Source organism: Mycteria americana, chromosome 1 (genome assembly GCF_035582795.1).
Source record: "Mycteria americana isolate JAX WOST 10 ecotype Jacksonville Zoo and Gardens chromosome 1, USCA_MyAme_1.0, whole genome shotgun sequence".
Lineage (NCBI taxonomy): Eukaryota > Metazoa > Chordata > Aves > Ciconiiformes > Ciconiidae > Mycteria > Mycteria americana.
In genome coordinates this window covers 96,785,298-96,805,296 of record NC_134365.1, presented here as the reverse complement: position 1 = coordinate 96,805,296, position 19,999 = coordinate 96,785,298, and the positions used below count along the sequence as shown (strand labels likewise).

General features: G+C 39.3%; 2 protein-coding genes across 7 annotated transcripts in view; one reads left to right on the top strand and one right to left on the bottom strand.

Moving 5' to 3' along the window:
- CMSS1 (cms1 ribosomal small subunit homolog) overlaps nucleotides 1–19,999 on the top strand; it is a 248,560-nt gene that overhangs the window by 72,011 nt on the left and 156,550 nt on the right. The window contains exon 2 of one of the 4 annotated variants that reach the window (XM_075514078.1): nucleotides 5,817–6,031. The exons of 2 other annotated variants lie outside the window; for them this stretch is intronic. In XM_075514078.1, the coding sequence (XP_075370193.1) occupies nucleotides 5,986–6,031 (46 nt within the window). In that variant the 5' untranslated portion in view covers nucleotides 5,817–5,985. Of the gene's footprint in view, nucleotides 1–5,816; nucleotides 6,032–7,785; nucleotides 7,805–19,999 lie in introns of those variants that run through there. One more of the 4 variants, XM_075514084.1, reaches the window with a different exon arrangement.
- Nucleotides 1–19,999, bottom strand: part of LOC142415593 (filamin A-interacting protein 1-like) — a 162,810-nt gene that overhangs the window by 19,091 nt on the left and 123,720 nt on the right. For 2 of the 3 annotated variants that reach the window (XM_075514132.1, XM_075514137.1), the window contains 3 exons: nucleotides 16,836–17,119; nucleotides 13,373–13,546; nucleotides 6,071–6,249 (listed from right to left, as the gene is read on the bottom strand). In XM_075514132.1, the coding sequence (XP_075370247.1) occupies nucleotides 6,071–6,249; nucleotides 13,373–13,546; nucleotides 16,836–17,102 (620 nt within the window). In that variant the 5' untranslated portion in view covers nucleotides 17,103–17,119. Of the gene's footprint in view, nucleotides 1–6,070; nucleotides 6,250–13,372; nucleotides 13,547–16,835; nucleotides 17,120–17,472; nucleotides 17,525–19,999 lie in introns of those variants that run through there. The other variant, XM_075514146.1, reaches the window with a different exon arrangement.

The following is a 19,999-nucleotide window of genomic DNA, read 5'->3' as shown; positions in this document are numbered from 1 at the left end:
TATTGCTCACTTGACCTACTGTGTGTAGCAACTACTTTCATCTGACACTTAAAAAACCCCAAAAAACAAAACCCAAACCAACCAACCAAACAAAAACCAAAAACCCCAAAACCACGTAACCTAGAGTGTTCAGTTTTATGAAATCACATTTCTTACCTACTCAGTACCTGAGCAGTATTACACCATAATATGATCTAATTGTGGTACATTTTTAATGTGATGTTTAGTCCATGTATTAACATTGCATGAGAAGGTAAGAGTGTACTGTAAAGGTACACAAGAGGAAATGCATAGCCTTAATGCAGTAGTGAGAGTGCATACAGTGAAGAGACATAGAGGGGTGAAATAGCTAATGTGGAAATGATAAAAAAATATTTTGGAAGTGAGGGCCTGGAAAAGGATTTAGTTATTTGGATGGACAGAAAGATAAGTTTGGTTTATTTGTGTGGGGTTGTTTTTTGGGAGGCTTTTTTGTGTGGTTTTAAAAAAAAAGTATTTTTTATTTTCTTGGAGTTGCTGTGAAGAAGAATTTGTGAGACTTAAATTTAGAAATGCTCAGGCAGAAAATGTGCCTTGGTATGACAGGCTGAGTGACAAGCAGTATGACTTTGTTACCCCAGTTTTAAGAACTGAGGTATTGGAGAATCTTAAGGATGAAGCCAAGGGCAGGAGGATAAAGGACTGAGTTCCTTTCTAGTCTCATGGAGTTGGGGATGATGGCAGGTTGCTCACAGATGTTGAGATTTGTTGTGGTGGTGGTGGTGGCTGGAGTAGACTTGAGTCATCAGCATAGAGATGATGGCTAGCTTTGAGTTTCTGTGAGGAGAAGCACAGAGAGTGAATGGATAAAGAGAAGACCTAAAGAATAAGACCTCTGGGATCCTATGGATGGAGTAGAGGTGGACAATGAGAAGTTTCCAACTCAGACTACACTGTGGAAACACTTAGACAAATGAGTCCAGCTGGAGTTGCAGAAACTCTGTGTGGGTAAGATGGCAAGGAAGTGCTAAAAGCTTATTTGTGTCCAAGGCAGCCAAAAGATCAGAGACAGCAAAGATGGATTAGGTTCAGAGGTTTGCCAGAAGGGAAATTATTGAGCCTTTAACGAGAGCAGTTTCAGTTGAACATGGAGCAGAAGCCAGACCAGAATGATGTCTACAATGAAACTGAGGGAAAGGGTCTCCTGTCGAGGATGGCAAAGACTGCATCCAGGCAGCCAGCAGAATCACTGTCCCTTGGAGATCTTCAATAGTGAGCTGGACAGGGGTCTGAGCAACCTGATCTGACTGCGAAGTTAGCCCTGCCCTCAGCAGGTTGTGCTGGAGACTTCCAGAGATCCCTTCTAGCCTGTATCACTCAACAGGACATCATGTTAACTGACTGACCTTGAGGGGGGCAGCAGTTGGAGCAACAAGCACAATGTTTTATGGTGTTTTGTTAGATGAGAGACACTGCAGTTGTGAGACTTTTGCAGGTTAGGTTCCATTTTTTTAAGCTTGGTGAATGCTGACTCCTCAGATGTGTGTTATAACTTTTATCTTAACACTGAAAATGCCCTTTACTTGGTGTTTTAAGAAGAAATGTCTGCTACAGTGAAATAGAGTTTGGTTGGCTGGCTTAGGTTTTCTCGCTTGCTTAGAGCATAAGCAGTAAGTTTCCTTTTAGGAAATGTTAGGATTATTTTATATGTAAACAATTGTGTTTTCTTCCTTGGACTACATTCTCTATATGACCTTTGTGAGTGTGAATTCTGAGCTAAACCAAAAACTTATGATGGCTTTCCTCCCTGTAGGAAAAAACCCCCTCATCTTAGTAGATGATGCTTAAATTAAAGATATTAGTTGCTGCTATACCAACCTGCAAAGTTTTGTGCTAATATTTGAGTTCCTGTGAGCCACATTTATCATATCTGCCTTAAAAAATTATTTACATTGCTTATTAGCAAGCTGCTATTTTTTTCCTATCCTGTTGAACAACATTCACTTATTTAACCTGTGTATGTTCATAATAAAGCTTTACCCTTTGTATAGTTGAGAGTCAGTATAATATATAGAAAGTTTGAAGATGGGACACACCTATACATTGGGAGATTTCTTCCTTTCCTCCAATTTAACCCTTGTACCCCAAGGTACCTGTGACTGGTTTCTTCCACGCATACCTTCATTTCCTTTCTGTATTCAGAAAATGGGGAATAATTGTGCTTATGTAACATTTAAATTCCTTGAGATTTGCAGAGGAAAAGGGCTGTGTAAGTGCTAATCACTTTTGTATTTTACTCTTTCGTTTCTTTTTTTGTGTGTGGGGGGTGGAGAGTAATATGTAAACGCGTAAATACTTGCATGCGTATGGCATGTGTTTTCAAACAGGGAACATGCATATCTGGAAAACCTTCTAGTTTCATATTTTAGCTTTGTAAAATGTTTTCTTAAATACTGCAAAAATATGGAATGTGGATAAATACATTTGGACAAGTAGGTACATCCTCAGGGAAGATACAGTGGAATCTGCATTTGAATCTAAAGTAAGTATTCTTCCTAGTCCTTAATTCTGCCCTCCATCCCCTAACCCCATGAAATGCAAGAGCTTCTAAACAAGCTCAATGACTTTTATGCTATGGTTTTTCAGGTGCACCTAGTCTCTGTATCTAGCTTCTGAGTTTTTTTACATTCCTGTGAGTTTGGGTGCTATTTCTTTAGACTCCAGCAATACAATAGAAGTTTCCCTTCTAGACTCTAGTAGACTTGATCTAATACACTACCATGCACATGTAGTTTGTCTTTGCATTTCTGTCTGATCTGCACACATACAGAGTACAATTCATGTTGAAGTGCAGGAAAGACCGATCCGGTTGTTGCCCATTGGCCTCCTTTTCTCCACAAAACTGTTCCTTATCTGATAGGGGTTTGTCAGTGGCTCCATGCTTTAAAAGTACGTATGACTGAATATGAATAAATATAATGGTGGTAGCATGATTTTATCATTCTTTTACTGGTAAATGTCCTGCTAAGTCTTGGGACTCTTCTCAGTTTGGAAGACCAATCTTTGTCTCTTAACTACAGCAAGACTATGGAGGATTAGTTTTGGCTGGCAACAAGAAAAACGCTTATAATGCCTAAAGGGTTAACATTAAATGCTAATGCAGTTCTCATATTTCGAAAGCTGTCACTAGCCCTGTCATAAGCTTAAATTCCCAAATCTGACAACGTACAATTGCTGAGGCCAGACTTAGTCTTGTTGCTTTGCTATGAAGTCAAAGGGATTCTCAAATGATTAAGGTGAAGGGGTTTTACTGAGTCAGTGAAGACTGCTAATATTTTCCATGACCCAAACATGTTTTTTAACTTTTAATGAGAAATGTCATGTATGGAGGGAGTAAGGTGGCAGAAAGGCCCTAGAGATGGAGGCTTGTGTGGTTTTTTCAAAACGTGATTATCTGATAGATTAGTTTATCACTAAAATTTTCATTTAAGAATTCTGCAGTTCTGTACTTCTGAGCACGTGTGTAAGAAAGAGGAAATTCTTTCCCTCCTCCTTATTTGAAAATATATTGTCATATGTAAGAGTTGGATCTGACTGATCATTTCTTTATTCTTGTTGTCAAGAGTAGTTTTCAGTGATTCATCATCACTGTCCCATAACTTCTAAGTTTTTTTCATTTTTATCACATAATTATATATTATTCGTGTACCTTGTTTGGCTTGCATGCGTTCTATACTCTTCAAGGATGCCTTTAGCATATACTGTAGCCTTGCTCTTTGATAAAAGAGAGACACTTTTTTGACTAATTGCATGGAAGTTCAGGATTTTGCTTTGAAACTGACATACTGTTAAGAATGTTAGATACCCTTCCACACTTAGAAGAGAATACTGCTTCTGGCTGAAAAAAGAAGAAAGTTCATTGATGAATACTTAATGCTTTTCTGATTTTTTTTTTTTTTTTTTTTTTTTTTTTTTTAGTTGGGGAAGGGGGAAGCTAAAATTCATTTGTCATTGCTTTATGTATGAAACTTTTCATGGAGTTCTATTTGTTCTTAATCCAAATGCAAAATTCACATCCTGAGAAGATTTAAATGGGACTAAAGTTTTTGAAATGGAAGAAAAGGTCACTTTGCTGTATATGGGTGTGTGTTCTGAATGTCAAGTCAGGAAGGCTAATGTAGAAAGAGCTGTGTCTTAACTTGCTGAGCATTTTTTTGATTGTGGGGTTTTTTTGTTGCGGGTTGGTTTTTGGGGGGGTTTTGGTGCTTTTTTTGGTTTTGGGGTGGTTTTTTTGTTTTTTGTTTTTGTTATGGCAGGCAACTGCGTGGAGATCTTGATGGTGCATTACTTGGCAAACATTTTGGAATCAGCTCAACATGTGACATCACACCCCCTTAAGGTTTTCCACATAAAATACGTCCTCCAAAGAAAATACAAAAATTGAGACTTAATCTGAAATCTATTATTACATCCTCTAAGGTCTCATTAGGCACCTCAGTATTTCCCCCCCCCCCCTCCCCCCCGCCCTTTTTCCAGGCAGATAAACTAAATGTTGCAGATAATAATGGTAAAGGTTTTATAGTCTTCTTGGGGGGAAGATGGAGGAGGGGCAGGAAGAGAGTTTTAATCCCATGTCTACCCTGTTTTCACAAGAAAAAACATACAAGGACTCTGATGCTTAGTCTTTCCTTCTGTTCAGCTTTTCACGCTGTGTGAGCACATGTGTCTGATGTAACATTTTTTCGCTTTTAGCAACTGTAGTTGTTTAGCTCTGTCTCTAAGAGATGAGTGTCTCAGTTTTTTGAGAAAAAGACAGCAGAGGTGAAAACTTCCATTCATCTCAGGTTTTGGTTCCTGAAATGATGATGTTTCACAAAAACAGTTCTTAGAGAAAAAAGTCAGTTCTGTGCCTTGCAGGGGGACTTTGTATGTGCTTTTCTGTGTGTGCCTGTGCTTGCCTGCATCTGTATACATTTCTCTGAGAAGCAAAGGGTGTCTGTGTCCGTCCCCCGCCCCCCCCCCCCCCAGCCACTTTAATTGCAATCCATAAATATGGCTGTGTACTCGGTGGGAAGCATATGTGCTATCTTTGATAGACCTGCAGGAGAGAGGTGTAGTGTGAAGGGTGAACACTGCCAAGATACGTGGAACATGATGTTACACAGGCGAAGCAGAGGAAGAATTATCTATGCGTAATGTGAGTTTAGAATAGGTTTGACGTTCTCACACCCAAACATTTCCATCTGGAAGCTCTTCGTAAGCAAAAGGAAACAGAGACAATATTCTCCTATCTTCTGGAGTAGCTATCCAGGGAATAGGAAATGTTCTTCGATTTCCCCCCCCCCCCCCCCCCCCCCCCGGGTGTGTTCAGTTTTACTGCAGATTCAGCGAAGCCACAGTTTAAAGTGGCTTTTTTAAAGACAGTAAATGACATTAAGTTCTTCTTAATCCTTCTTCTGAAAATTGGTATTGAAACCCTCACACTGTGCTTAAACAAGCTGTGGCACCTTTAGGTTACACTTAAAAATAAAGTTGGATTTTATGGGTTTTTTTGCCAATCCTGATATGAGAACTTTATGGTGTTCTTATTTTCAAAGCTTTCTGTAAATTATCCTCTGCCTTCGCTTCTTCTCTCTGTATTTCTGTGGTCTGTCCAAACACCTTCTACTTCTCCTCATGTCTTTTTCTTCTGCCATCAAAGGCTGCATGCCTGATTTCATATTCTGTTACTTACGTGCTATAGTGCACACAGAGCATCTTAAACATGCTGAAAAGTTTACCTGCTTCATGTTGGTTGTAACTTTACACATTTGTGTATTTCCCTGTATTGCCTCTAGTGTGACATACCTGTCATCCTGCTATAGTGCTGAAGAATCTGCCAACTGTTTGACCTACCTCACCTGCTGATGGAGATGCAGACACTACTGTTACTTAGGAGTAATTAGTCATGTTTTCACAGCTGAACTCTCAAAATACAGTTCCGCAAATATTTCTGATTTTTAGTGGATGCAGAATAAGAAGGTGGACAGATCCTTAGACATAATGTTAAATTGTAGGTATTTCGTAGTACTATGGCAAGAGATAAGCTTACCTTTCACGTTCTTGTTCCAATAAGTTTGTAAACTCATCGCTTTTTTCCATGTATTTGCTGTGCTTCCTCTTCTCTTCTTCTAGTTCATACAGTGTTTGTCTGTGTGATTTTTCTACCATTAGAAGTTGCTCCAGCATTCGTCTATGAGTTTCTTTCTGTTTCTCTACAACTTTATCGAGCTACAAAAAAAGCAAAAACTCCTGAAGTCTTTTGAAACTCTTACTTGCTCAGGCTTTCATTAGTGAAAGATTTTGAGAGGCTTAATAATATAAAATGCATTTAATAGCCTAATGGCCAGGTCCTTTGGTATCTGTTTGGAAAGGGTTATTTAGTTCCGTCAGTCTAATTCTGACAAATTAGAAAAATAAGTTAAGGTACTGTTTTGCAGGACCCTCAGTCACCTTCTTTTCCTCCTCCTGCCATGACTGATCCTCAACAGCTACTAATTAGCAGTTACTGTTCCCAGGGCTGTGCTTTTCTCATTGATCATTGCGGTAGAGAAACATATGTCTTGGCAGAAGAAGCCTTTGCTTCACACAGAAGTAGACTGACTTTTGGTTAAATAGAAATAGCTGTCTTATTTGTAGCTGCATAGGAAATGAGAGCATTGAATTGTCTTTGTACAGTAGACAGGTAGATCAGAAAGCAGTTTTCCTCTGGTTTCACAGTAAATGTGTGATAGAACCAAGAGTGGAAAACAATCCTGTTTCCTGTGCTTACTCTGAGCATGGCTCTGGGTTTCTGGAACAAGTAAGCACTAAATTTTGAAATGGTTGGAAGTATTTTTATTTAACAATGGCATTTCCTCTTTTGTTCCTCAAATTTCACACATTGTAAAGGGGTTTGCCTTGCAGATGGCACCTTTATAGCACACTTTTTGAACATCAAATTCCCTCCCTTTCCCCAAGGATTTCTGCTGAGCTTCTAAATATTATTATATAGTGATATTTTAATATATTTTAATAAATAATCGGTGATATTTTAAATAATAAAAGGTGATATTTTAATAAATAATCTATTTTAGGTTTTGGTAATAATTTTTAGTTTTTCTAAACCACAGAGGTATTGGCATAACTGTTCACTGGAGTTATGCTGTTAAACAAAATGGTTTCTACAAACTGAGAGAAAATTATCATTCTGAGGATTCTTTTATAAGTTTGAATTCAGTATGTGACTGAGTTATGCAAGTGTGTGTGTGAAACCAGAAGGGGTTTTCCTCCTTAGGCATTAGTGATCTAGCTGAAGTTTGAGGAGTGCTCACTGGAGGCAATCTAAAGACCTGGGAAGAGTCTGTATTGGTGAGAGTCTTTGTTCCCTGCTCATTCCCCTTCCCCTGTGGAGACTGCCTCCCTCATCAGGTCAACACAGGAATCCTTGTATCTTTCTTGGAACAGAGAAATTTTGAGCTCAAAGCCCAGTGCCTCCTTTTAACCACAGTCTATTCTAGTAGGTCAAGCTGCTTTGCAGTGCTTCACTCTATTAATAGGAAAGAATTCACAAATGGGCAGTGTGGGAAGCAAGGCTGGTTCTGGTTCTCCAATGTTTCCCCCACAAGGAATTTCATGTGCCACAAGAAACACTGGGGCTTCAGATTCTTAGGGCCACTGCTTGTTTTGGACACTTTAATTCCAAGGAGTATGATGAATTATCTTTTCCTCATGTTTATTCACAGTTTGGCTGATAGAAGTGATGACAGGAAGAGCTGGAATGCCTAAACACGAGTTTCTTGAATGAGTGAGAATATCCTCAATTTCTGCATGCGCTTCGGAGTCTCCCCCTGCTTACCTCAGTTTCTTTTTAAGCTTTATATATTCTCCTATGTTTCTCCTAAATCATTGTTAACTTTTTTGGTGACACTGCTATGAATAAGGAACTATTGACAAGACTTTGAAGATGGTTTGAGTCCATAGTCCAACAGAAGTGTGGACCATTTTGAAAATTGCCTGTACTTTCTGCTTACAACGTTAGAGAGTGTCTTTTCTGTTGTGACATAGCTGAGCTCATTTCACACATGACCTTACAGCAGGTTAAGGTTTTTTTCATCTTGTTCACTCATAATTTGCACACTTTTACACCAGCAAGGTTAATGCTTTCTGGAATCAGGATCCTGAAGTAGGACCTCTCTTGGGAAAACATTTCTTACCTAAATCCTTGCATATGCAAGCTTTCTCAGTAAGCAAGTGCCACCTTATACAGTAATCTCTTGGCCATGTTTTCTATGTCTTTTACAAAGGTTGAAAACTGAATTGCCTTAAAAAGTCAGGTTGAAGAAAACTGGCTATTTTTAATTTCTCCACACTCTCCCTTCTTCCACTAGAAGTGGAAATTTCAAAATTTAAAATCTTCTCTTCAGCTACTAGCTTACCAGAATGAGAGAATTTTCAGTGTGTTTTATCAACCTTGCTGCCCCCTTCCAGGTTTCAGAGGGTTTTTTGGAACAGCTATTGCACAGATGCATGAAGCACCATCACCTGAGTTTCTCATCCTCACCTTTTTAAAGGTCATACTTCCAGGTGAATATATGCTGTTCTCAGAAAGCAACCTGCCTCCTCTTTTCTGATAAATTTCTGATGTGGTGCTGTTTGCAACTATGGCCCTGTCTTACTTAAATTGATATGAACTGGGCATCAGCCTTGCATGATAGTGCTGGCTGGTCTCAGCCCTCAGTGCGAGGTCAGGTGGGGAAGAAGGCAAAGGTGTGAAATTCTGATTTCTTTTGGCAGGCAGTCTGCATGGATGGGGTTAAGAAAGTAAAGTTATGCATTTGTATGGATTGGACCACCTCTTCAAAAGTGTACGTAAGAACCTGAGGGCATGTGTAAATTGCTATCGTAAGAAAACACTGACATTTCTGGCTACAAGCTGATCATAAATCAAGTGACTCCTGTTTCCAAACATATAAATGCCTGATGGAGATGAGGGTTAGTCATCAACACAAACAGCATTAACCAAATAGAAAATAGTCCTGCTTCTGCACTGTTGGGTGTGAAGGGTGTGGGACCTGCCAGCAGTGTTTTATGGGTTCAGTATATTTTGTTTGCTCTAGAGTACTTGTTGAATGGCTATGAGAGGTTGATTCAAGTGGTAATCTCAGCAGCAAGTATGCAAGAAGAAAGGTAGTAACTTCAGGTTTTTGTTTTGCAGTTCTCAGTGAGCAATGCCAGCACCTTTCAGTTCAAAGTTGTGCTTTTGTCAGTGTTGAGATTAGCGGTTTGAATTACAAACTGGTATTTGGAATGGAAGAGGTGTGTATTCAAGGCAGGGAGGGGGAATGAGGAATTTGAAAGTGGGTAAAAGAACAGTAGTGTCCTGGGGAGTCCTGCTTACATGAAAGGGTAAAAGAGACAAGTAAATAAGCTGCTGCATCAAAATTGTTTTTGTGTTGCAGTTTTCTCCTATTGCTCAGATTAGAAGATGCATTTTGGTTTTCTTTTCAAGAATGATGTCAAATCAGTTCTACCGTGAGCATTTGCAGCTGGTGTGTGGCTGGGGACAAGGTGGAGAGTGAGAGCTTGGGATTCCACTTGGGAGAGAAGGGAGGAGGTGCTGGGCCTGTCTCGTGGTACAGGTGGGTGATAGAGAAGAGAACTGGAGAGGCAGCAGATCCTACATCACAATTAATGCAGACTCTTGAGATCTGCATGTAAGCTGCATAATGGGTATGGGCATTTGGCCTCATGACAGTTGTGTGTGTTATTGTGCAGCATGCCTCTCCCTCCCTGCAGGACCAAGCAGAGCAGAGGCTGGTACTGGATTGCTGCATGTCTGTGTGTTATTGGGAAGCTTTGTTGTGTCCCTCTGTGAGACAAGGGCACTTTCCTGGGGAGCAAATTTGACTCTTGCATTTTCCCTGTGAGATCTTGTGGCTGACTCCCACGTATCCAGCAGAGAAGAGAGAGAAGTCGTGTGAACCCCTGCTAGTGTGAGATCCTCTCACAGGAGTGGTCTCCAACAGCCCCTGGTTGCTCAGATTACTCTGTCCAAATGCTAAGTCTGTGCATGCAGAAATATCCATTTATATGTACGCACACACGTTTACTCAGCATATACAGTTCTTGGCTAAAAACCGCAGAGGACTAAAGCAGCAGTATAAATGTCTTCTGTTGAAAATTAAAGTGATAAAATCTTAATTAAGTGATCTGTTGTTTTGTTCTTGCTAACCATATGGACTTTTTGCTAGAATTAATACTTGAACATACTGTACAATACAATGGAAAATAAAAGTCATGGTCTTACGTAACTATGAATAGTTCAGCAAGCTAAAAATTCACAGAAATTTAATCGTTTAAATACATTTTGCCACCAACTCGTGTCTGAAGTCGAACTGGGATGGTGCGTCTCAAATCCATTATGTTGGAACTGAACTTTTAGTCTTTCTCATTTTAGATTGTTTTGTGTTTGGCGCTGTGCCAGAATAAAATCCAGGTTAGTTACATTTCTTTATCCAAAGTTCAGTGAAATATTATTCCTGTTAATAATACCCTCATGGTCATTGTTTATAAATGTATAATCTTGAGTTTAGGATTAATGGACATAATGGGAGCAGTTCCTCCCTTGTCTTTTTCAACCCTCATTGAGCCAAATTTTCATGTGGATATGTTGGTCTGCTTTTCCTGAGTGCCACGTTGTCAACATTATTGTTTCAGTCTCCTCCTATGACTGTAACTTATTGGTGCCCTACAGCTGTCGTTGTTGGAAAGTTGTGACCAACACTTGTAAGACGTGAGGATGCAATCAGATATATTTTGTTAAAAGGCTGATGAGGATGCATCTTTCCCTGAGTTGATTGGCACTGGGATTTTAAAAACGGATTCAATTTTGAATTATCCTTGATGGATGCAGAATATACGCTTTCCTCTAGTTTCGCTGCTTTTAGAGGAGTGCTCAAAGTGGTAGGAGGTATTGTTCATCACATTTCAAACAGTGAGGCACCAGTTTTTTTATCTTTGACTGTGTTATTGGAAGCTGGGGAGAGTTAGAAACGAGAATTGGCTTTCTAATTCCATGAAGGTTTGAAACATGAGAAAAAGAAACCATAAATTCTGCAGTAACTTCCTCTTTATCTGTCTTTTCCTATGTCACCTTCTTTGGTTTTTTTGATTCTTTCTAAAAATTTATTTGTTTATTTTTGAATCTGGGAAAATGGTTCTTATGCTATTATTCTGTATTTACTAGAATGTTGAATACCATTCATTTTCTATTCAAGAGAAGTGGCAATTGATCTGAAGCCAGACTTTTTCATGAATAACTGACTTGATTTAAGTTTATAAACCACTGCAAGATGGAAAACCTTTTCAGACCTTTGTGTCAGACAGAAGCACAACAAAAATAAAAGTCTATTTTCTTTTCTTTTAAGCCCCTTTAAACATAAAACAATTTATTGTATCCTCAAGTGTGAGGAATAAGAGTAAGCTTATCTGGCATTTGTTAGGTTGCAGAAAGAAATAGCTGTAGAACAAATTCAGCTGAAAAAACCCTCTGCTTTCAAAAAAATAAAAATAAAAAATCTCCTCATAGCCAAGGAAGACATGGTTTTGGTCTGTCACACTCCCCATAGGTTTTGTAAAGGAAGATGTATTACTACTGCTTTCTATTTTGCTACATTTATTCACCTATGAATCCTGTTCCTAGTGAGTAAAGCTGTCCAGTCACCAAATTTTCCCACTACATTCTTAGCCAAATTTGCCAAGAAACTTCATAAAGTTTAAGATAGATGAGTGAGTTGCGAGAGAACGTTAAAGGACCAGTAATCTTACAGGTGCCTTCTGAAATTCACTGTATTTTCAGTTGGCTTTTGGGAAAATCCTCTGTGTTCAGGGCTACAAGGCTAAATTGTCAAGGGTGAGATGCACACACTCTAGAGGAACTGGATCAGCAGAGATTTTGTAGGCAAATACAAAGGTACATTGTTATGATGGCAAAGGGGGAATTTAAATGGTCGGTTCCCATACTTTGTGGCTGCTTCCACCTCTCCCTTGGTTTTTATAAATGTTTAATAAATCCAAACAAAAACTAAATGGATCTCTGACTTAATTTGGGGGGATTTTGAAACTGAAATTGTGGAATGCCTACTGATTATGGCATCCTTTGGTTTACCAAGATATACGAAGTGCCAGTGGTCCTTCTAGCCTTTCAGTTGCTGTCAGGATGTTTACCTTTGCCTTTCGGAATTGCCAAACCCAGTGGTGTTAGAAATCCTTTCTCTGCCATTAAGCTTAAGAAGGAAAAAGTGTGTATAAACTTATGTAAAGTAACAGACTGAACTTACGTTTTCAAACGTTTTTGGACTTCTCTTCAAATCATTTCCATTTGTGCTCAAAGTTTCTGTGACATAATGCCACAATGTTCTAAAATAAATTAACCTCCACAGCTGAACTTTATCTGTTTCAGATTATAGCCACAGATTTTAACCTTTGAGCCTCTGAAATGAGTGTTGACCTTTTGCCTGACATAATTTTCTCTGAAATGAACTCTGTATCCTTAGGTACATTTCTGTTCAGAAAGCTTGGAAAACATTTGATAGAAGAATTTTATTCATAATTTCTGCTTTTATTTTTATGATGATTATCTATACTGAGCAGCGTATTAAAAAATGTTTATCTAAATTCAAGAGGAGACACTTACTTGGGAAAAAAACCATATATTCTGATATGAAAGGATTTTAATATCCAGTGATTTGCACTGCAGGGCAGAAATGAAATTCAGATAACATTGTTCAGAAAGCATGGCTGCTACTGCAGTGTAACTAAACTAAAGGTTACTTAGGTATAATATAAGAATATTAGATTTCTGCCTGGATGAAGTTTCTAATGACAGCTCATTACAGTAACTACTCAGACCAAGCAGGTTTACCCGTAACTCTCCCAGAATTAGTGGGAGCTGGCATATGCAAAGGTAGATGGCTGTGCCATTACTGCTGAATGGGCCCTTGCCAGCCATTGGTAAGATGGCTTCAATGAAACGAATAGGGAGGCATCTGTTTGTATGGGTTGTGAATTTGGATAACAGAAAGGAAAAAAAAAAAGACAGTGTGAAAAATAGAAGGCTGTTTATCAGAGTTTGAGTTAGACAAAATCATGTCTGTCTATGTTTAAAGCCCCCAGTGTGCAGTATAAATGAGGATCATTAGACACCTGTTTTTATTAGGGACCCCACTGGACCCTGGACTTTATTCTGCTGTCACTTACACTCATATTAGATTCTAGATTTAGAGCTCACTTGCTTTCTTTTCCTGAAGTCAGTGAGATATTTTCTATTGGATTTGGTAGGAACTATGGTTAAATATCAATTATATGTTCATACCTCTCCCATAGGCTTTTCGTAGATATCTTCTTGCCACTGCTCAGCCTTTGTTTGGATAGCATCTCGCTGGAGGGCCTCTAACACCTTCTTGGGAGTAACAAAGCCATATTGTGCTTCAAGCAAAGCCAAGTCAATTTTTTCAGCCTTAAGTACTCCTATAACTTCATCTTGAGCCTGCAGAAACACAAAGTAAGGCTTTATTTTGTTAAACTGTATATGTGTATTTACAGGTTAGTTTTCTACTTTTGATTTTAAGAAAACTAAAAAACTTTTTAAAGAATGCTGTGTATGTAAAGTGCCCCAAAATAGTCAGTAACGTGAAGACAGTTAAAAAGCATGAGGGAAGTATTGGTCTTTGTATTTTATTAGTTCTGCATAAACTCCAACATCTTCAGAACCCTCGTCAATGCTTAAGTACTTTGTTAGTGAGTAGATCGTATTGGTGTTTCTGGACCGGTGTGTAGCATTCACAACACAAAATTTCAGGGTAAAGTGTGACTTGTGGTATTAGAAGCTGATTTTAAATTGTTAGCAAAAGAAGTTAGGATGGCCCTTGAAGCCTGGAAGTGTTGCACATTCTGTATATTCTGGGTGCAAAGGTGGCTTCTGTAGTTTAAACCCGCCTGGGGTCGTCTGCTTCTGTTGTTACACTGAGCTCATTTGAGCGGTGAATGTGGGTGAGGTGTGCGGTGCAGGGGATGTGACCCTTTGCAACACGCATTCCAAAGCCATGCAATAATGGCAGTTCTTTAAAACAAGATTAATTGCCTTCAAAGCTGGCAGTGGGGTCCTGTGTGCATGTATATGTATGTGTGCATGCATGTGTGAGAGCATGCGTTATGTATTTATAGACATGTAGATGTGCACACACTTGTGTACATGCCTTCAGGTAATAAGCCACTTTGCAGCATCAAGTTTTTTGGAAGTAACTGCTGTAAGGGTATTCTCAATTTATGAGTGAATGCTAAAAAAAAGCATTTTAAAAGATAATGATTAATAGAAGGTGATGTTATGTGGTTTCCAAAAAATCATGTAGTTTCAGAAAGTGTAGCGTAAAAATGTGCATTATACTTTTCCTTTTTTAATGTCACTGCATTTATTTCCCTTAATCTTATAAAGTATCTGATGACATCCTGTTACCAAAGAGTAGATACAATATGTTCTCAGGTATGTTTTCAATATGTTCTTCTATGTATGTATTCCAGAAATTCTTGCGCAAGCTGGCAGGTGCACATGCCGCCTTTGTATCATACAGCATTGCTCTCTAAATCCGTGCTCCATGCTGGAGAAACATGCTGTATGTATCTGCAGTATTTGAAGTAATCTATAGATTCTCTTTGCTCTTTAAAAACAAACAAACAAACAAAAACCCAACCAACCAAAAAAAATTACAAACCACCAAGAATAATTCTTTGCTATAAAGATACTAGCAGGAGCTAGTAGACGTTAAGTTGGAGGGGACAGAATACCTGCTGTGAATACTGTGCTAATTGTTTTGAAGTCCCACTTCTAATGATAATGTTCTTTCATGAGAATATCTAATTATGTGAATGTTTCCACTGCAAGGGAAACTGGTTTAGGTGACCACCTCCCCTAGGACTGTGTCCATCTCTTCTTCCCCATCCCCCCCCCACCCCCCCCACCCCCGCATCCTCTGGTGGTGGAGGTTGCCCCCTGCCTCCATTACGGTGACATAACTACATGAACTGTCTGAAACATCCATTGTCTGCGATGAGCTCAGTTAAAAACAAAACAAAGTACCTGCTAATCCTAGAAGGGTAGGATAGGAAGGGAGGAAATCGGGGAGAGGGTAACACTTTCAGTCTGACTGCTCTTGGCTGGAGCACTTCTGTTTCCCTATTTGTGTCTGTGTTTAAAAAAAAATAATAAAAATGATCTATTTCTAATCCTTATCATTGCAGAAAAAGCCTAGAAGAGTGATCTTTATGCATTTTAAATGTTCTGGAATCGGAGAGTAATGGCATCTAACTTTGAAACTTAATTATGGTTGGATTGACAGCTGATCTTCAGAGATTTGACTTGGCATTACAGGAGGTGGAAAATTAGGAATAAAAAATGACTTCTCACTTTTTTCATTCATAATGCTTCCTTTGGAATGTCAGACATGATTTAAAATGGTCATGTCAAGCTCATTGTTTTCCAGTTTCTCATTTCACTCTGTTGCTGTTTTAAACCTTAAGAATTGAAATGTGTGTGTGTTTTATACATATATGTATATATTTATATTACACAAGTGTAATGAAGTGTGTGTGTAATATAAATATATATATAAATATATACACACACATCTCTTTTTGAGAGGAAGAGAGAACTGTTTTGGAGGAGTGCGTGACATCTGAATTTTAATCTAAATTAAGAAAGGGCAAGTGAGCAGGAGAGAATTGTTTCACAAACATGGAAATCGTTCTGTTTGCATAATGAAATGTTCTGTAGAAGTTTGCCTTGGATCTACCCTCAGAGATTGGTACATCTATCAAATATTCATATTCCATGTGTGTTCTGTTAAGCATGTATGTGTTATTATGTAAATATATATGCATATGTTAAGAATGGAACTACCCAGGTACTGTCTAGGTAATAAACTCTGAAACCATGTGATACACCCATTTATGCTGCTTTGGCCAGTTTGCTCTTCCCTCTGCCTGTGAGCAGTTTTAAGTGGCCGTCACTGCTTCTGTGCAATCAGCAGGCCACAGAAATACTCTCCCTGCTCACTGGAAGTCTGGTTCCCACTTCCTGAAATTACATTTGACCAGGTTAGGCATCATTTACCACTAGGCAGCTGTCTCCGTTTCCAGATAGAAAAATGCTCACTCTTCAAAATCCAGTGTCTTGTGGGCTAAGTGGCATGCAACACTTATGCTTCATATTATGGGGAATAAAATGACTATTTGATTTTTCTAGCAAAAGATGTTAGAATACTGTTGAGTGAGTTACTTCTTGTGATCTGGGATGTACTGATTCATAGGGAGTAATGCTCACTACTTCATAGGAGAGGGGAGATAAGAATTAATTAAATAAAAGATCTTAAAGGTCTCTGATATGTTCTCCATATAGGTTTTACAGTGACAAATACTTTGTATTCAAATTACTTAGAATGGGGCAGCACAGTAGGAAAGTTTTTTGAGTTCTCTGCTTTGAGAGTTACGTGATCCTTCACAGTGGACCATGAGTTTCTTTAGTGTGTTACAGGTACATTGTGGGCAAATTTTATTTGCACTTAGGGGTGGTGTAAAGGTCACCTTTTCTGGCTGATAGCTATAATAATAGCTATAATTTGTGTTTTTATGTACTTTGCAGTTTATATTTGTCTTTCTGTATCAAATTAGGTAGGATGTTTCCTTAACATGAAAGCAGGATGTGTTTGTGGTAAATTGGGGTGGGGTCTTGAGGGGGAAGAATTGTGTTTTAATCTGGGATATAAAATAAGACAATAAATCACCTGTAATTCACCCTCGAGGACACTAAGAAGAAATAGCAAGTCATCACGAGAGAGATCCTCTCTTTTCTTGAAAGAACTTCTTTGTTTTTTCTCTGCCTTAGGGCTTCTTAGGACGGTACTGGCTTGGGCTACATCGTCCTTCTTCTGCCTTCTTTGCACGTTTCCTCTCCCATTGTAACCAACCTCTTCTTTATGGTGGTCTTTTGGCCTTTGCTGGCTCAGCTTTGATCTGGTTGGGCTTTCTGTGCTGTTACTTCTGGAATGCATGGTTTATATCTCTGAAGCTGAAGGAAGGTGGGGAAAAAAGTAATTGTTTTAACTAGCAGAGACTATAAAACTATTACCGTAATTTATGGTGAGTATTATTCCCTCCAGACTGGTAGCTTTCCCTCCCACACAAGGCTGTTGAACATTTGACGAAAGCTGACAACCTTGTGTAAGCCAACAGGACTGGGCTGTGATCCTTACTGGATGTCTGTAGTGAAGTGAGTCTTAACCGGTCTTATGCAGTTGTAACAATTCCTTCCTCAATATTTGCAAAGGCAGCAACTCTAGCAGCAGTACTGTGCACATCACTGCAGACCACCTTTCCTATTTAAGAGACAACACCTACCTCACCTTTCAGGTAGATACTTACTGTGATGAGGCAAATTTAGGTTTAGAAGATTTTCACTAGCAAGATCTTTCTGTTCCAATTTCATAATGTCCCAGCCCTTACTGCATAGCCATGTTTTGTTTTTGTCTTTCCAAGGGAGAGCACAAAAGCAGTCCTCCACTACTATGAGTTGTGCAGTTGCATTCCCCATGTTTGGCAAAATGTAGGGGGTAGCACATCCCAACTGCAAGGGGTGAGCCTCGTCATAAACAGCCCCTCCCCAACACCAGTACCACCACCCCCAAAAACAAACTACCTTGCTGATTGTGGTGTGTGTGTGTCCCTGATAACCACGTAATATGAAACCTTACTACTTCTTTAGTGCTAGACTCTAGCACTCTAAAGATGGTAGTACCTGGCCAAAGGGAAGACCTGGCCTAACTAGACCCCTTTGAAGTGCCACTGTTAAGTAAATATACTCTAATGCTTTTGCAGATAAATGACTAACACTGTATAAATATTGATTAACATCAGGAACTCCATTTTGCTTATTACCACTCAGATAAAGGTATGAATGGATTATAGTCCACCTCTACAGGAAAACTGTGGTCATGGATACAGTCTAGCAGACAAAAGCCTGATCATGTGATTCAAAGGTGAAATTAAACATGCTCCAAATACAAATAAGACACAATTTTTCTTAATAAACTGCAAAGCTAATTGCTGAAAGGTCCAGAAAATCGTGGCCTGTGGTAGGCAGGAGATGATTGCGCTGCTGCTTTTTGGCCTCGCAGATCTGTGGCTGATAAAGTTCTTTCAGAGCTCCCCCTTCCGCCAGGTTCTGACTCTAAATCCTAAACTTTGTGACCACATTCCTTAACTCTGGTAATTTTCCACTGAACACTACACATACTTCCTTTTGTTGTTTTTCTGCAAGAACAGAGGCGGTGGAAGAAGCTTTTGGTTTGTAATGGATGATGGCTGAGAGTGGGGAGAATTTATCAAAAACATTACAAGAAAAGCAAGTGACATTTTCTATAATGCTGAAGTCTCTTCTAGTCTAATTTAAAGCACTCATAATAGCTTGTATTTCATAAGAAAAACTTGTTTCTCCAGGTCTCCAAAAACCAAGGTGTGTCAGATTTGCATGGCAGTGTGTACTGGAACCTGTTCTGTGAAGCTGTGCATCAACAGTGTCAGGTTAGGATGGGAGCTTGTTACAGTGCATGTAGGAAACAGAGTAGTTCATAGCAGGCTGGCAGTATTATTAACTGATGATGATTAAAGTTGGTGCTCATCCTGTCCTTTCAGTTGAATGTAGTTTTCCTTTGTTCGCTGTGGTCTGCTTATTAGGCTTAATCACCTTTTGCATCTTGCTTACAGAGTATTGCTACTTTGGAAGAAGACTGTTGGTTTCCTTTGAGTATAAAATGCTGAATGCCTGCTTGGCTTTTGTGTACAGTTAATGGCTAGTGTTTATAAAATCAAATGCAGGAGTTGAGTTAAATCAGGTAACCTGAATGCACTCTGAGCTTGTCCGTGTGCTTTGATGCCGCAAGCACAGGACGCTATGAAATGCATAAATAGTCCAAGAAGTCCTTGCATTTTTCCCCTCATACGTGCCAGGTGCAGTAGCAGTCTCGACTGGACATCAAGCTACTGTCCAACTTGTTGACAACAGGTGTCGATATGGCATTCCTTGCGGAAGGGAAGAGGAACCAGTGCGTAAGGAAGATGTTCGTACCTTTTCAAGCTTTTTGAGTTGGCTGCACCGGGAAACAGGATCTTGAACTTGAAAGATAGTAGTCTTGGTGATCCTGCCAAGGACACCCTCCCCCGTGTTTTCTCTTACACAGTACACATGCTGTTGGCTTCAAGGCCATGTGCCACACACGGTTTTCTCAGCTGCGGAGGGCTAGCTGTGACTCCCTTTTAAGCTTGTCATGCCTACTTCTTAATCGGGTAGATCAGTCCTTATTGCACTGGCAAAAGGCACGTGGTCCCTGAGAAGGCCAGCTGACCTGCCAAATAGGTTACCCTCCTATGGAGATAGTGCCTTTGCAGCGTCCGAGTGGATTTTTCTTCTTTTCTTGTTGAGCAGAGTTGTTACATACCCTTTACCTGCATTCTGTTCTGGCATTCCTGAATGTTGGTGCCTACTATTGAATCTGCTAATGCAAATATTTATCAGGTTTAGCAATTAACATGAATGATTAGAGATTGAAGTAGCATACTAAATGTATGCTTTAAGCACTTTTTTATTGGTGCTTGAATGTAGCTGACAAGAGAGGCACAAACACTCTGGTATTAGTAGGCTGCCTTATTAACATATTCTTTCTCTGTTGATTTATTTAAGCCTTCTTATTACCTGTACATTGACTAGCATTCTTATTATTTGTAGTGTTGTCTGTTTACATAAGGGTGTTAGTGCTAATGTGGTTGTCAAAAGATGTATGTATGAGTAACAGAAGGGCCATTCAAAGCTTCAGATTACCGCAGACAGTGTAGCTGCTGGTGCAGCAAGCAAAGCGGGACCTCAGAAATGGACAAAAATAAACATTCCATCCAC